This window comes from Clupea harengus, chromosome 16, assembly GCF_900700415.2.
Source record: "Clupea harengus chromosome 16, Ch_v2.0.2, whole genome shotgun sequence".
Classification (NCBI taxonomy): domain Eukaryota; kingdom Metazoa; phylum Chordata; class Actinopteri; order Clupeiformes; family Clupeidae; genus Clupea; species Clupea harengus.
The window spans coordinates 19,723,205-19,741,030 of NC_045167.1; the positions used below are offsets into that span (position 1 = coordinate 19,723,205).

General features: G+C 44.0%; 2 protein-coding genes across 3 annotated transcripts in view; both read right to left on the reverse strand.

Moving 5' to 3' along the window:
- Positions 1-2,360: 2,360 nt before the first annotated feature.
- LOC105912381 (stimulated by retinoic acid gene 8 protein homolog) lies at positions 2,361-15,117 on the reverse strand. Of its 2 annotated transcripts, none has more exons than XM_031582740.2 (9): positions 14,625-15,117; positions 13,916-14,094; positions 13,054-13,150; positions 12,706-12,787; positions 12,026-12,196; positions 10,012-10,288; positions 8,396-8,457; positions 3,257-3,368; positions 2,361-2,692 (listed from the first exon to the last, which is right to left on the reverse strand). In XM_031582740.2, the coding sequence occupies exons 2-9, from the start codon at positions 14,087-14,089 to the stop codon at positions 2,612-2,614; spliced, it is 1,056 nt and encodes a 351-aa protein (XP_031438600.1). In that variant the 5' UTR covers positions 14,090-14,094; positions 14,625-15,117; the 3' UTR covers positions 2,361-2,611. The 2 variants fall into 2 exon arrangements, with proteins under 2 accessions (XP_031438600.1, XP_042565954.1); XM_042710020.1 differs by having other exon boundaries at positions 14,576-15,117.
- Positions 15,118-15,253: 136 nt separating this feature from the next.
- LOC105912430 (potassium voltage-gated channel subfamily A member 2) overlaps positions 15,254-17,826 on the reverse strand; it is a 39,073-nt gene continuing 36,500 nt past the window's right edge. The window contains exon 2 of the mRNA XM_012841393.3: positions 15,254-17,683. The gene's annotated coding sequence lies outside the window, so the exon portion shown is untranslated. The remainder of the gene's footprint in view (positions 17,684-17,826) is intronic.

Below are 17,826 nucleotides of genomic sequence, written 5' to 3' on the forward strand. Positions count from 1 at the left end.
CAACACTACCACGGCCCCAGTGCTCCCCCAATTAAGCATCATTGGATCCACATAACTTCTGATTAAACAGATCCACATATGGCATACGGATGACATTTTTCCAGCCCCCTCAACATGTTGATTTTAAATAAATGTGTTTTCCTTTGTCATCATCTAAGCCACTGCTGGCTGCTTGCTGATTGGTAGTCCAAATACATCCAGTTGCATCACACTGATACTCGACACCTAGCTATGTTTGAGCCAGGGATACACAGTCTGAGGTAGACTGTTAATAAGGTGATGTGTTGATGTGCTGGCTCCAACAGCTGGAGCCAAATTCATGGTATGTGTAAACATATTGGCCAGTAAAGCTGGTTGTAATTCTGTTGGTAGAGGCTGCGCAATGAATACTCAGAAATCCTGATTAGTGTTCCTGGCAGAGGTCAACACCACTGCCACACACAGTGTGTGTTTCCAGGCGAGAGCGAACTATCCCAGGTCTACATGGGCTAACATGTCAGGAAGATTGAACAGTATTATGGACAGGTGTGTGTCCAAATGTCCTCCTGAGTGTGTGGGTATTTTGAGTTCTGTATTGTGTGCTGACAGGTGCCATGTCTAGTTTTTGGTTATGTCTGAATAAAATGCTTCGAGTGGCCTACAGTCATGAAGTCATTCTAAAGGCACATGTTATGAAAGACAGTTTCTCAAAAGTTCTTTGTTCACAGCATCATGTCTTTCTTTCATTATTTTTTTGTTTAGTTGGTTTTGCAGTTTTTAATGCACCGAATCCCTGTCTTTTCATTGTGCTTTTAAAATGGCTTCATTGGTTTATAAAAGCATTTTAATTTATAGATGATTACATGCAGCACCTATAATGTAGAGAGTGGGAAATTGTGAGTGTGGGCTTTGACTACATGAAACCTGACATACGTGTGTGTGTGTGTGTGTGTGTGTGTGTGTGTGTGTTTGTTGAACAGAACTGACAGATATGCTGCTACCTGAATTAAAAACAAGACAAAAAATAAGCTGTGCAGTGCCGCCTTTTGTTTTGTGTCCAGATTTGAACACAGCAGTGCGAGTCATGCATCTCTCAGGGGTTCAGCAGATGAAACACGTTCAGGTAACACCAGGCTCCACAGGACGGTGCTCTTCAGTCTTCTGGCATCCGCCTGACTCTCTGTTCCCACTGCACAGCATCAGTCTGCCCGCACAGGTAACTCTCCCTATTATTAGCAGATTATCTACACGACCCAGACACTCCCATCAACAATCCTTCAAACAAAACTCCATTCTCCTCATTCATCAGGTAAGCACAATGAGCACAAAGAAAGAAATATGAAAAGGAGAGAAGAGAAGAAAAAAACACAGGCGGGTGTAAAATGTTTAAATCTCCTTCACATTGTCATTGTCTTAAATAGGCCGGTATGCGATATACCCCCCTAGAGGGTGTTGGACAGAACAGAGCGTACTCTGGTTTCCGCAAGGTAATTACACTATCTCACATAATAGGCAGCAGACACCCTCTGTGCTTCTCTGCAGCGGCACCAGATAGCTGAAAGGATGAGATACAGGGTTGACGGCAGGGTTGCAAAATGGCTGAATGGCTGCTAATGATAGGGCCTGCTCAGAGCGCACGCGTCTCGCTCTCCATCAGTGCCATCTCATGTCCCTCACTCTTTTAATTGAGGTGCCCAGACATCATTTCTCTTATCAGAGGGGTTATTAAAAGTTTTATTAGGGTAAGGGGAGGGGGAAGAGAGAAGTTCATTAATACAGTTTAAAGTTTAATGTGTGGCGTTGGGCATGGCTACTGTGTCACTGAGTAGACTAATGGTATGTTTCGATTAGACAGTTCCTATGGTTTGTTACACTTACACACACACACACACACGTACACGGCACAGATCAAAACATGCCGTACACTCACACTCACCCGCAGCACAGGTGGGGGGGGGGTGTGAGAGAAGTTTCCAGACGCCTGTGATCATTATTTATAGACGTGTGCGTGTGTAGTGACGCGAGCGCTACCAGAAGCTTCACCACAGGCAGTCCACCATGCTGAGACCTCCACTATTTACTGCAGGCCAAACACCACGCCAACAGCACTCGCTCTCACAGCCACTCTCACTCCCAAGATCAAGGTCTGCAACACTCCTTAAGACACAGCTTTTTCTCTCTCTTTTTTGACACATTTGGTAATTGTCCCAATGGCCGTAGTATTACTTTAAAATGTGTCCATTCAAGACAGGTGTGGAGATGAGCAATTTGAAGTAGTTTTGAGGTACTTTGTTATTTTTTGCACGGGTCACAATAACACTGGATAAATAGGTTTCCAATTGCCTGATTATCACAGATAAAGATAAATTGGAACACTCATATTTGTTAAGAAAAAAATGCATTTATTAAGAGAAACTTATTCACTGTCATGCCTGAGAAGAATATAAATGCATCAACTGTAGTGAACACCATAATATAAAGTTTTGTTGAAAACAGCCACGTATAAAAAAAAAAAAACATGCCGGTGAAACAATCCGGACTTCTTAATCATCTAGGTTCGAAAACAAATAACGAGTGCTTTTGAAATCAACATCCACCAGATAAGTGGAGAAAATTAGGCGGGGGTGGGGGGTCATGGGGGTGTCAACGGTTCTCCAAAGCTCTCAGAGCACTTCAGGAAAAGCTCTTGGTACTCTGCAGACAGGCACAGTTCCTAAGAAAAAAGAAATTAAATAAATGATATGCAGCTTCCACAGCATGCATTAGATTTGGTACAACACTGACTCCAGTCTCCCAAGCGTACAGGCTGACTTATTTTTGTTAGTCTGCTGTATTTATAGTCATGAATTAGAGTGCAAAGAACATACTTACACCATAACTATAGGTTGCACAAGCATGCAACCTCAATTAAATATATACTCTTTTCACCTCCATAGTTGGTATACCATACCATACCATACCATACCATAGGTAACATACCATAGTTGTCCAAGCACCACTTCAAAATGCAGTCCTCAGAAACTAAATGACTGAAATAATATTTTTCCAGTTCAGAAAGAACATTACAGGTGTAATTGCACTACATGTGGCAGCCACAGTCTTAACAATGACCCATAACGTAGAAACATGTTTTTAGTGAAATGAAATCACAATTCCCACACTGAATAGACACACATGTGTGTATATGAAAGGCACTTGTGGTACACATTAAACAGAATCACACAGTAGATAGGCCAATGCAGTGGTGGAAATGTCTGCTAGTCGATGCCCAACCCACCTCAGTGAACTCCAGCTCTGTGGACATATGGCTCTTGACGAAGCCCATGATGTCCTTGTAGATCTCCCTCAGCCTCTCAAAGTCTCCCCCAGACGGCGGCAGCAACTCTGGGCTGTGGACAGACATTTACACCTCTGACTACATGCTACATTCAAAAGATCTCAAATCGTAGACTCGTCACATGCTTATCACACAGCAAAGGGATTAACTACTCAGATGAATCATGTTTTCTTTTTTTTAATACTACTATGGGATTTTGATTCTCTATCTCCAGGCATGTCTACAGCAACTGTCAGTTTCGAACATTGAAAGTGCATATGCGGAAAAGGGGAGACTGGATGTACATCTGCCATTATACTACAGACCTGCGGAAAAATGTGTGTGGAGGTTTGTCCGTGTACTCAAGAATAAAAGACAGGTGCCCTGAATTCACATATATTGCACAAAACCACGCTTGTGCCAGCTGAAGGGACAAGTAGGATTATGGGTAGTGGGTGGTGTGTGTGTGTGTGAAAGAGTGTGAGTGTGTGTGTGTGTGTGGTGTGGGGGTGGCGTAGGAGAAGACTAGAGCCATGAATCCCTTGCCTGCACACGTCCTGCTGATTAGCTGTTAGCTTCAGGCGCTGTAGAGTGCTGAGCAGGATATCGATCGCTAGGGTCCAGTGATGAGCCCTGTGGTTGACTGTGTGTGTGTGTGTGTGTGCGTGTGTGTGTGTGTGTGTGCAAGGAGGACATGAGGTGCAAGGCTGGCCAGTAGCCTGCTCCCTGGCCGTTTGTTTGGATGGCCAATTAAAATGAGATCCTTGACAAATTAGAGGAGGTTCATCTGCTAATGACGCCCCCTCTCTCTCCCTCTCCCAGTGCCCCTCGTCACTTCAGTTCCAGACCACTGTGAATTACTGATGGGCTTCAGGGAACTTCTGCCTGCTATTTAACTAGGGAGGAGGCCAATTAAAGTTGTTCTTTTTAAAGCAGTTTGTTTTGCTTCTTATGCCTGAAAGAGACACAAAGACACAGAGAGAGAGAGAGAGAAACTGAGGTTGGTGTAGATTCAGTTTTGCCCTGAATTTACCTACAAAATGGCATTCAAATGACCGCCTAACGAAATAATTTCCTTGGCATATTGCAGTGTATGCGTAACTGGAGGAAACGGTGACGTAACATGAATAATGAATTGACCTGGTCTGAGCACCCTTCACCGGTGTAATGGTTGTGTGTGACGTGCGATTGACTAGGTACTAAAACCCTAGTGTGGCAGGAAGTAGCCTTTTAATACGGGCCGCTGGGGTAGTAGTCCTCATGGCTCAGTTAGTGCTTTCAATTACAATGACTAATGTAGCTTTTAGGAGGTTACAAGCATTTCAATAATGCAATTACCAACATTTTAAATGGTAGGACATCACTTTGGCTTTTCAAGCCGTGTTTTAACGGAGTTTGCATAGATTGAATCCAGGAAAGAGAGTTACTGTACAGTATGTTATTATTAGCTAATTTTGCGCTAACGATCAGGAACAGCAGACCTTAATGTGATTAATTAGTTGTATTTGTTTTGATTTGATTCACTGTCTGTAAAATTACTGTTAATGGATCTGCGTATTTTTGTATTACAAATACATTTTAGACAGCCATTCAGCTTGTGTCCATGCGAGCAATTTGATATTGCATCTTGCACGTCATGAACAATTAACCCACATGTGTTATTTCAAATGTATGTACTCAATACATTCAATACAAATCATTTAATCAATGTACTTTGATGAATGTGTCTTCTGACTGCATTTACAGATTAACAGTTGTCTTAATGCATGTGTGGGTGTGTCAGAGTAAGGATATGTGTATGGGAAGGATGTGCATACAATTACATACCAGTGTTTGACCACTCGTATGCATTTGGTTATTTCTGTATGCAAGTGTGTTTGTGTTAGTATATCTACAGGTGTATTTATGAATGTGTGTGTGTGTAAGTGACTGACTGAGTGAGTGAAAGAAAGAAAGAACAACTTAAGAATGTCATGAATGTCTGACCATTGTCAGTTAATGTGAGTGCCTCATGACGCACACCTGTGAGTATGAATTCACATACAATTCAAGTACACAGGGTGCATATGTAAGTATACTTACATACGTGTGTGTGTGTGTGTGTGCATGGCATGCTGCGGTCCTGAAGGAGCCAGGCGTCTGACGGTGATTGATTGCTTCAATCGGGCTACTGCAGACACTCTCCATTAGAGCCCTACGTGAGGAGACACTCTGTGCCTACAGGATGCCACCTCCACCCTCTCTGCCTCGCTGCCGCCCGCCAACACCCCCCCCCCAACGCCACCCCCCAACGCCACCACATCCCCAAAGGTGTGCTTCAGCAAACATCCCTCATGCGAGACGATGGAGAACACACACACTCACACACACTCACACTCACACTCACATTCATTCTCTCTCACACACACACACAGACACAGACACACACACACACACACACACACTCACATTCACTCTCTCTCACACACACACATACACACACACACACACACACACAGATGTCAAAAATCGCACTCTGGGCGTTCCCTCTCTTTCCATTTTTGGCCTGCTTGAGTAAGACTCTCGCCCCTCTCCACTGTTTAAATGAAGCATGAGCCCCAGTGCCCTGAGAGCCAGAGCCTCCCCTGTTGTCCTAACGTTACATGACATGAGCAAGCTGTTCTGGAAGAGGCGGAGAGGGGAGCAAGGTTATGGTCGATGAAGGCAGAGGTGTGCGCACTTGTCTTTGTTGTGAGGACGAGGATTTGAAAAATACAGCCTTCGCAACCACACACACATTCACACACACACACATCTACACACACACACACAGTGTGCATGTTTTATGCTGCTGCAATTCAGATGAAGGTAAAAAACCTACTGTTTTTAACCGCAGTGGCCCCATCAAATTCTTAAAAAAAAAGACCCTTCCAGAATTGTAAAAGTAGTTATTACACTTGCAAGCTAGTGGCTCAAAAATAACTCAATGCTGTCACAACTCATAAATTATGGATTGCATCTGTGCATTCTTGCAGAAATCTATTCGGTCTGTCCCACCCTGTCACTAGCAATAGCAACCACCCCCGTGAGACTACTATTACTCTCAGTGTGACTCGTCTCTGAGCGGCGGGGCGGGAGGGAGACGCTGGGGGGGGGGGGGGGGGGGGGCAGGGGGGGGGGGGGGGGGGGTGCAGAGGGTGAGCAACAACCACCTGTGTGTGTGTGGGAATACTGAGAGAGGATGAAGGGAGAGAGAGAGAGAGGGAGAGAAAAGGACTAAGAGAGTGGATCAGAGAGAGGGAGGGAGTGAGAGAGAGAGAGAGGGAGAGGAAGAGAGGGAGGGTGAAGGGAAAGGGAGAGAGAGAAGGACTAAGAGAGTGTGTCAGAGAGAAAGAGGGAGTGAGAGAGGGAGAGAGAGAGAGAAGGACTAAGAGAGTGTGTCAGAGAGAAAGAGAAAGAGAGAGAGAGAGAGAGAGAGAGAGAGAAGGACTAAGAGAGTGTGTCAGAGAGAGAGAGAGACACATAACAATGAGAGAAGCTGTGCTGGTGGCAATGCTGCTGTGAAACTGAAGGGGGGGGGGGGGGGGGTGAAAAACAGAAAAATGGCAACTACTGAGTGTGAGGCGGACGGAGGGAGGCCGCCATCTCATGGAGTGAGAGAGTGCACAATGCGATGGAGATGACAGAACATGTTGGAAAAGGAACAACAAAGAGGGACGAGAAGGCATCACTTCAAAAACAATGCAAGAGTGGAACTCTTTTGCAAAAAAATGGACAGAGTGAGGAAGAGTGAGGACAGAGGGGTGAAGTTCTCACACGTGTGGAGTGAGGAAGAGTGAGGACGGAGGGGTGAAGTTCTCACACGTGTGGAGTGAGGAAGAGTGAGGACGGAGGGGCGAAGTTCTCCCACGTGCGGAGTGAGGAGGTGTGAGACAAAGGCAGGTGAGAAGAGAGAGGCAGACTGGGGAGTTAGGGAGCCTTCAGAAGATGGAGATGACGATCGCTGTCGCCCCTTTCGTCTCTTATGTAGAAGTAGGAGTGGATAGAGGCATCGCTCTTGATGAGGCAGCAGTTGACGCTGACTGACAGCCGTGCATGTGAAGTTGTCACCCGTGTTTATGTGTCGGGCACTAGCCTTGACACCGTGGAGTTCAACGTTTTTTTGGTCGCTAGGCAAATATATGCACAGGTCGACCAAAGAAATTGATGAAAACATTAATAAAAACCAGAAATTAAATGATCGAGAATTGCTCTCCATCTGTGCAACTCTACTGTTTACTTGGTACTATAGCAACCATGCTGTGACAACTGCTGCCAGCAGACTAAGCTTTCTGGCAACCGGCGATTTTTGGTCCACTGTCTGTCCTCAAGGCCCACTCAAACAACAGGAGTTACTGTCTAGACTTTTTAATGGCCGTCTTTCAAACACGCATTCTTCTGTGAAGTTACATCATAATTGAGGTGACTGAGTTCTTGACTTGCGTCATCAAACCGAATTCCTGTTTTTTGTGTCGATTGTTGTCTTTCAAATAGGTAGTCTTATTTCTGTAATTATGTGAATGTTATGAATGGCATTCCGTTCAGTTAAAAAAAAAACACTTTTCAAGTGGACCTACCATAAAAACCTCAAACAGGTTTAAACTGAGAATATCTACACTCAATGTCACATTTATCAACTTAAAATTATTAACTTGACAGAATGTTCGAGGCCATACCTATTACAACTCCAGATGATCCCTTTCACAAACACTATCTGATGAAACTGCATACATTTCTTTGCTTGATCAACCGCCGAACCGATTCACAAGGATTTTCAATACAGACTCAACGAACTTTAGGAGGCTGACCCAGAAGAGTCTAACAGTGGTAGCAGGAGAGTGAGCCGGAGGAGTGAGATGACAGGCTGGGAGACAGGATGTGTGAGGCTGTGAGACAGGATGTGTGATGCTGGGAGACAGGATGTGTGAGGCTGGGAGACAGGATGTGTGATGCTGGGAGACAGGATGTGTGAGGCTGGGAGACAGGATGTGTGAGGCTGTGAGACAGGATGTGTGAGGCTGAGAGACAGGATGTGTGAGGCTGGGAGACAGGATGTGTGAGGCTGAGAGACAGGAGGGTTACCTGGGCAAGGAGCTGGAGTCCATGTCCCTCTTCACCACATCATAAGCGTCCTGGAGAAGGTCCTGACAAAGCCCAAGAAAACAGACCCACTCAGCAAACCAAACACACATCAGAGAGGAACCAGCTCTGCCTTTTCCCATGGAACAACATTAATAATCATCACTGATTTAATTATTGAATTTAATACTTTTGTTTTTGTTAGTTAGGAAACATTATTTATGGTTGCTACAAAATGCTACATTTAATCTTTCCCATCATGCTTCATTCATGGATATGGATTATAGTACTAGTTACAATTCTCTTTCTATTCTTTCCATTCCCGATTCCAGCGTCACCAAGACCACACTTAATCCTTCTTTAAGATGCAGAGACAGACCTGGTAGTTTGTGTTCGGTAAAGAAGCAGGAGTTGAAGCACCACTACTAACAACAGTCTAATGCATCTGGGCCCTCTCTTTCTCTCCTTTTACTGCGCACCAAGACTGCAGGGGTTTAAATTAGAACAATGCCTTGTCCAGTACTTTTAAATGAGAATACACTGTGCTGTCCTCCAGGACTTACAAAGTAAGCTATTTTCGGCCGTATTCAGAGGGTTATTTTCTGGGCCTCCGAAGATTGGCTTGCCGTGTTCCTGGGCCCTGGTAGACAATTTCAGTCCATAAACGCCCCCCAAATTGGTACAGCCCCCACTCTAACATAAAATAACCAATGATGACAACAAAAAACACACACACACACACACACACACACACACACACACACACATCTCAAGCAATTCAAAAGCTCTTGTGTGTCCTCTTGCAGTGGTGGTGGCAAAGAGAGATTTCCTGGCGGATGGCTTATTCCCAGGTCTCCTCTCCCTCTCTCTTACACACACTCTCACGCAGTAGCATGGCAGATTAAGTGATGGCATCTGTCCGGAGAGCGTCCTGCTGGCACGGACAGTGGTGACTGGCGATGGGCACTGCACGGGCACGCGGCTCTCTGCTCTCTGCCGCGGCCTGATAAGGCATCTCGCCTCTGGCCAGAGATAAACAGCCTGTGCTCTCTCTGGCTCGACACGGAGAGGGAGAGGGGGAGGGGGGGCAGAGACATGGACACTACTGCCACTGGCTAGAAAGAGAGTGCCCTCTGCACACACACACACACACACACGCACACACAAACACGCTTCTGTTGTCATTCATGCTCTCACACACACACGTGTATGCACACACATGTCATATATGTTTTATGTTCACTGTATGCACCTTTACACCAGAACAAATTCCAGGTAGGTGTAAACCTACTTGGCAATAAATACCATTCTCATTCTGATTCTGATGTCCATGTTCTCATACATAATCACACACATGCAGGAACTTGCATGCACACTAATGCTTTCTCTCTCTCTCTCACACACACACACACACACACACGCAAACACTCACCCACACATACACAGAGAGACCTTCCTAATGCAAACACATGCCCTCTTCAGGCCAATATGCACAGCCATCCACATGCAAATCTGACGTCTAAAGAGAGCAGATGTGCTCCTCTCCCAAGGCTAGCCAACACCTCCTTCATCAAACCCTACTCCCTGACTCCTCGTCATCCCTGCCCCCTCTCACCCACCTCCTGCAGCAGCGAGGACGTGGACGCCTCCTCCTGGCTGGGGAACTGGGACGACCCCTGGGAGCAGTCGTCGGCCTGGGGCTCCTCGACGCAGCTCATCCAGGAGAAGGGACTGGCTCCCAGGGTGCACTGGCGGAAGGCGGCCCTGCGCTCCGGCGGCAGGTTGCTCCACAGGCCCGAGATAGCCTCCGACACCACGGCCAGGCCCGTCTGCTCCGGGGCCAGCACTCCTCTGCACACCAGCAGCTCCAGAGTCTGCCGGTAGAAGTATAAGTACCTGCGCCCAACCCCAAGCCCCACACAAATCAGAAGAAGAGGAGATTTCAAAATGCACATTCAAGAACTAATTTATCATAAGACCTTGGTTCATACATATATTCAGCAAAATCATATATATTTTAGCCGCATGGCTGGAGCTGTAGGGGCAACATTGTAACGACAATATCTTCAGGTCGCTGAAAAACAGAAAGGTGACATGAAATGTACATTCAACATACATCATTTATTTAACATCAGGATTAGATTCACTTTTTGGGCGCCCATACATTTTAGATGGGTCAGAGTCAGAGGCAAAAGTAATTACAGTACCCTCAGGTCAAAACAAAGCTGTACAGGTGTTTGAATATCAAGATATGAATATATTTCGATGTGGAAAGGAAGCACACAGGCTCCAAGGATCAGATGTAAGGGAAAAGTCCTCCTCAGGCAGAACAACCAATTTCCAGCAGATCTTCTCCATGACACAATAATACTGGAGAAGAGACGGCGAGCGGAAACACTGAAGCGCACAAGGGCATTACAGCGAGACAGTCTTTTGGCAGAGCGCAGCCAACCAAACTTCTCCCCCTAAGTCTCCTGCCAAGGCGAATGGAAGACGGCACGTTGTGCCAACGGTGGTGATTAATACAATGTAACGCGGCGTGACGGCGTGACGTCTGTGGTAGATTTTAAATTCTCCCGTGCGTTCCCTCGGGGGCAATGAACGGGCAGGGCGTTTCGTTGGCATCGCCAATCCCATCTGTACTCGACCGTCTTTTAATAAGAGCAATCAAGAGCAAGTGGTTCGGAGGAGTGGCTAAATCATTTCCTCCTGCACTTGGAAGAACACTTGGTGGGAGGGGTGGGGTTAACAGATGCCCTCCGCTGCCCGATCGCTGCCAGGTGCATTGAGGATTGGCAGCGGCCCGCTCGGAAACAAAGAGCCCTTGAGCAGCCTCTCAGCGGTAACGGTTGCACTCTCGGTGGACGGGAGCGATGACTCCGGTAAGAGTGGGCACGGGGGGGAAAAGCCGGAATACACTCTTCTCAAGCAGGTCTGTGGGAGGCACTGAGGTCGCCATGGGCAACAGGTGTTTGAGGCAGCACAATGAGGTGGTTACCAGGCTGAATGATAACCAATCCATTGTGACGTAGACCACCGTTTTGGGCGACGCGACCGATAAAAGTTGGAAAATGTTGAATCCTATGCAAATGAGGAGCCATTTTCCCGGCAGCGGCCAATCAGATTGTTTGCTGTCGTCTCTGACAGTTTGAAAATGCTATTTCCACACGCTACAACACGCCCACACAAAGCGATGGAAACGTATCGCGTCGCTGTCATGGGTTTGCACCGTAAGACGACAGATTCCTTACAGGTTGTGAGAAATAATACGTCAACAAAGACACGTTCCGCAACCAATGCCTTAATTATAATGCCCATCAAATGTTATGTTATGCATTTGATTTTGATATCATAATGCCATGTAATGTTATCTGGGCGATATCAGCCCCTCATATACTCCTGTTACAACATCTGAAGGATATCAACGTCCCCCCTTCAACACATATAAAATCACCATAACTGAACGTCTTCGTCTGAGTAAAATGATACCACATCCTCTCTGTACCACTATGACAGTTAAGGACACCCTTTAAAGTAAAATGTGACTACTAAAAAGGTGCGGACTGCGGAACTGATCTTCAAAAACCAGCTGTATAGAATGCTGGGGCGACAGCACTCCGAGGTGAGGCCCACCCTTCAAACTCCTGTATGTTGGAGGCGGAGAGGTCAGAGGACTGGGAGAAGGGCGTCTCGTCTGCGGGGTCGTCGGGGGAGACCTCACTGCTGCCACTCTCCTCCAGGGCCTCCTCCACGTCGGGCAACACAGAGCCTCTGTAGCGGCCTCTCCTGCTGGAGGGGTCCAGGCTGCCAGAGAGACCGAGTACAGGGAGAGGGGGAACAAGGAGAAGTAGAAGAGAGAAAAAAGCGAGGGAAGGAGAGGGGGGAGATGGTAGAGGAGAACCAGAGGGGATGAAAAGGAAGAATAGTAAAAGACAGATGGAAATAAGGAATAAGGAAAGGAAATAAGAAAGGGCAAGAGGGAAAAGAGAGATACTTAACACAAGCAGTGATGAACTCACCAACCTTTAAAGAAACGTTTTGCCTAATTCCTCATTAAAAAAATGCAACTATGACCTCAGTTTGCTCAAACTCCTCATCTCATAATGACATATCCCTGACATACTGCACCACTTCAGCTCCCCCCACTACCAGCCAGCTTCATCACTGCACAGACTGAGTATCATATCAGAGCAGGTATACCCATTACAGAGATGGCGCCTGCAGACACCAGAATATCCAGTAGGGGGCTATCAGTCTACCGTGAGCAGATGCTGCCATCTGGTGGTCAAACTCTGTTTCTGCACACTGCTTACACGCAATTGGAGCAGAGCTTCTTAAACTGCTCTCGCACCTCCTCCAAACAGTTGGGGCCGTCGTCTCTCTCTAGATAAGATCCTTAGCATAAAAAGAAAAGAACCAAACACTGTGATTGATGTTGGTACTTTGTGGGCCTCTTTAAAAAGAACATCATTTGCAAATTGCAACACTAAAGTAACATTGTAACAATGCAAATGAATGAATTAACCACTTAAGATAAGGTCAGTCTGCAGGTCACACCTAAAATCACAGAGATGTTCATTACTGGACAGAAATGCTGTTGGGGGTGTGCTGATTTTGCATGGGTCTATCCTTTTATATTGAAAAAACTTGGTGTGGCTCACCAGTCCGCCGTGGATACTGACGCTTCAGTGACAGCAAATAGCTGAGGCAAGTCTCCTTCTCCTTGAGGTATCCTTTGGCATGATCCAGGATCTTCCACTGAAAGACAGGGCATCACAGCTTCAATGAGCAACCTGAGAGTTCAGGCTTGTACAAGTCAAAACAAAAGAGAGCCTGACACAGAGCTCACTAATGATCTTTTATTTTTAATCTGAAAAATAAGTAATTGTCTTTCATCGTGCCATATGCAACTTGGCTTTAAAGATCTCTTATCAAAGATCTCTTAGGTATCAGACTTTTTTTTTTTTTAAATTGCTTGAAACTAGATGCCTCTATGAGAAATGTCAAGCCAAACGTTTTTGATATTGCTAGAAAAGCGTCCTTCACTTTCAATGCGATTGTGGAAGGATCATTCATCCAAATACGCTTATGGACTCTATCCATCATTGTTCCCTGTGGTCCCTGCATTTTAATCATTGAATTAAAAGTTCCATGCAATTAAATACATTTAGTTAATTCTTTCAGGCCCTGACTATTCAGATGAATAGAGACAGATGCCAACTGCATCTATAAGTAAAGGGCTTTTAAGGTTAATTCTCAGTGCATTTACTTGCAAAAAAAAAGCACACCAATATACAGTATTCGTTGATTTGTGAAACCCTTCAGGCTTCGCCTGAGGTTGCTGGGTGTGGAGAACCTGAGACACGGCAACCCCTGAAGTAGGTTCAGTGTTCTCCAGAAAACACTGCTGTTGAGGCACAGTGAACAGCTCTCCATTTCCATTGCGAGGTAAGAGGCAGTCACGAGTTCGTTGTTGGCCTTCATGCCTTAAAATCTGAGGATTCAAAAGTTAGCAGTAATTACCTTTGCAGGGGTCTTCTTACTGCCGGGACAAACCACCATTTTTAGAGAGTCAAAAAGACTAGCTAACGTGGCTCGATGACGTGCTTGGAGAGCCCTTCTCCGCTGTTTTTGGTGTTCATCCACAGCCTTTTTTTCGAGATCGCATGGAGTGAGCTCGGTGTCTCTGCTCGTCATTGTTTCTACATTGTTATGAAAAATAAGGGAGTTCAGTTACCAGGAATCATTTCCGTGGTCATTTTCCATCACACTGGTCACTGCAAGTTAGCTGTAACTTGCCTAAAAACTGCCTTGGACAGGCATTGCATATCCAACAAGCTACCTTAGCTATAGAAGCCAGATAACCATATTTGATATGCTACTTGAGCAAGAGATTAAATGGTTAACGACCAGAAAAATATAGTAAGCATGTCATACAAGCAAACACAAATTCAAATGTACTAATTCAACAAAAGATTAAATAGTTAGCTTTACATTTAAGTGGTAAAGTCGGCTAACTGACCAACAGCATTTAACAAGACGCTAGCTTGTTAGCATGAGATACCGTTGTTTTGGCGCTAAGCCTGTAAGGTTATGCATAAAGTATTCGAGGATGCAAATATTAAATAAAATAATGAAAATTACGGCAAATGTAAAAGTTTTGTATTCAATTAAGAAAAGTACCACACAAAACGGTATGTTTAGCAGTATGAATCCAAAAGGAGTGAAATACTTTCTGAGAATACAGCAGTCCCAAACAGAAGATTTCTAGCTAATGTTTCTCATATCCTAAAAGCGTTTATGCTTGTCATGTGATTGTGAAATTAAACAAGAAGCAAGAGTTCTCTCTCAACACTGATTGGCTGGTTTGTTGCCCATAACAGACCTGACCAAAGCAGGTTTAAAAAACACTAATGGATTTGCAAACACTCCCCACGTGACATAGGAAGACCTTATATCTATGCAGTTATGTCATTTTTCGCGAAATGTTGAGCTTTGTCAATTTTGAGCAATCGCTTTCAGTAAGAAACATTGCCGAAATACCATGCAAATCAAAAAGCTGTTCAATTAATGTTAAATAAAGACACAGCAAATTACTTAAAATAAATTTGATTACAACCTTCGGATTTACTCTTGTTCCAGGGTTTGTCAGTGACGGTAGGCCAGTTTATTAATAATTGTTTTGACTTTGATTACATGTACTGTGTCGCCATCTATTGGTTTGCACATGCACTGCATTCTACATGTTTCTTCGGTAGTCTGCATGCGGTGTAGACCAATATAGTATTCATAAACACACAATGTTTGAACCATATTTTATTTTTATAACTGTCTTGAATCTCTGGAGCTATCAACAATTTAACAAACAGGATTGATATTTTCTCTTCCTTAAAAACACAATGTAACATTTAAAGGGATGAGGTTTTACATGTAAAAACACTTCAGCCAGACACATATATAGAGAACATCATAAATTTGGCTTCAAAACCAATTTGGCAGCTTCATTTTGGGAGGGAGCATGAGGCGGAGTCATTAAGGGAGGGGAGGATGCATGGCCGGATAATGGAGCAACACGAAACCTGACGGGTTAGAGGAAGTGGCACTAACCGGTGAAGTGGGATGGGTTGGGGACCTCTGCAATAACATGTGATATCAACCCAAGTGTGTATGTTATAGCCTACTATGGTTTCAAAAATGTCAACAGCCAGTCTCTCAATTTCTTTTCCATTGCTTAGGGGTTTCTTTTTAATTAATATACTGTGTAATGAATTATTTTGTAATTTTATGTTGTCCTTTTGCTCAGTGGACATTAGGACGGCCTGTGTTCTGAATACATGACTTGTATTCTGAACTGTTCATGAACTGAACTGATCTCTTGGTCACAAGTTCACATTTCTAAAATAAATGTATACTCCTATTTTATTTATTTACAGGAATTATGAAGCAAACCCGCTATGATTCGATATTGTGTTGTGGAGGTGAAACTCAGGCCTAAAGTAAGTACTGTGATTTCATCTATAAGCCAGTGCATAGCAAACTGTCCTGACTTGATTTTTTTTTCAATAGAAGGCAAGTGTACAAACTGTTTCCATGATTCTGTCTTTTCTGGCAATGATTACCCCTAAAAAAGTAAAATTTATAAAATATAAGACTCTCCAAGAATCTGCATTTGTACACAGATCAATTGGCACTTAACTCTCTTTCACACTTGTAAGTGACATGCAATGTCAGAATTTTCAGTCAGATTTATTTGCAAATTTATCAAATTGCAAAATCCTCGTCATTTATAACAGAGACTGTATAAATGTAGGACATTGTGCTAAATTAAATTTAGCATCTCGTGAGATTTACTATGAATTTGTTCAGCTTTATTCAACAGTGCTTCAACTGCATATTATGGAAATAAATTAAAATAAATAAATAAAATGCTGTGGAAGGTTTGGGGAGGGGGCAGAGGGAGATTTAGTGACATATGCTAACATCATATAAACCAATGACAAAATACAGTACAAATAACAAGTTACCTCTAAATTGTTAATATAACATTATATGCGAGGTATTGAGTGAGTTGATTGTTCAAGGATAATTAATTAGGAATAACGCTGGATATATCCAGACCACACAGTACAAGGTAGCAGCTTAAAGGATACAGGTTCCACGTAGTCACAAAATTGCAGTTAAAGAAGGTCTTGATTACCAACATAACCCACCATTCAAACACACGCTCACATGTATCTACACACACCAAGTAATGTATTGATATGCAGGAGGGAGTACAAAATAAATTGACGTTCAGCGAGAACAGGCCACAATTAGGTAGAGAATGGCTAGCTACGTCAGTAAAATCAATTCACCTGATGTAGGAAACCAAAGCTTCACATAATAAACACACCAACACCTTGGTCTTACTTTTGTCGTCTGTAAGATCTTCAGAGTAAGCAAGGACACACACACACACACACACAGTCTTTTCAGCTGTTCATAATGTGGATCTTTGTGTGCTCCTTACCACGAAACCCGACAAGTATGATTGCAGGCTATGGCTTTGGCCCTTAAAGTGAGGGAGGCTCTTTTTTTAAGTCTGAAACTCCACTGTCTTAAAACAAAAATGGCTGGCCTCCCTTGTGCTTAGAGAGCCATGCCCACTCCACCAGTGAAGATTTTTTTTTTAATATATATATATTTATATATGTTTATTTATATATACTATATAGTCATCTTTCTTTTTTTTCCTTTTTTTGTTTTGTTAGAAAAATAGAGATCAGGAGGACAGTATTTAAAAAAATAAACAGACTGAGCCGAAAACTCGTCCAAAAAAGTCTACTTCCACATTACGGCTTCACACAGAAATATATCAACTGATATTGCACAGATAGGGATTTCTTCCAATATGAAGCAAATCACTAGCACATCGTATTAATATTGAACGTTTGTCAACACAGGGGGTTAAAAGAAACAGAACTTCACATAAGACATGCCCTTGTGTTCTAGTCCGTAGAGAGGGGCGAGCTTGAACCTCTGCCATCGACAAACATCTGTTGATCGTCCGTTGGGCAGTGTGCTTTTTTTGTGTGTTTCTCCTCCACCTTTGTGGTTTTGTAGGTGTAGGTCAAAACGGTGTAGTACTGCTGGGGTTAGTTGAAGGCACAGTTTTGTTTTTGTGTTTGTTTTTGTTGATTTATCTGAAAGGGTGGTGCTGGGATATGACGGTGAATGACGCTCCTGGCGTTGAAGAGAGATGTCCACTGGTCAGATGGCGGCAATTCTGCTCTGCTCCTCTGAGAATGGAGTCTGTGTGTTTGAGAGAGAGAGCGAGAGAGAGAGAGAAAGATAGAGTAGCAGGGAGAAGAAGAGAGAGAGATGAAGGAAAGTGAAAAGAAAGTAGAATATGGTTACTTGTTTTAGTTCTGTTTAAATCTAGTTATGGCTTTTAA

Coding starts and splice junctions, on each gene's coding strand:
- LOC105912381 (XM_031582740.2), bottom strand. CDS start 14,089: ATGACGAGCAGAGACACCGAGCTCACTCCATGCGATCTCGAAAAAAAG. Junction 10,289..12,025: donor AACATACAGGAGTTTGAAGG/GTGGGCCTCACC, acceptor GGTTGGGCGCAG/GTACTTATACTTCTACCGGC. Junction 3,369..8,395: donor GACTCCAGCTCCTTGCCCAG/GTAACCCTCCTG, acceptor GTCTGTCCACAG/CCCAGAGTTGCTGCCGCCGT.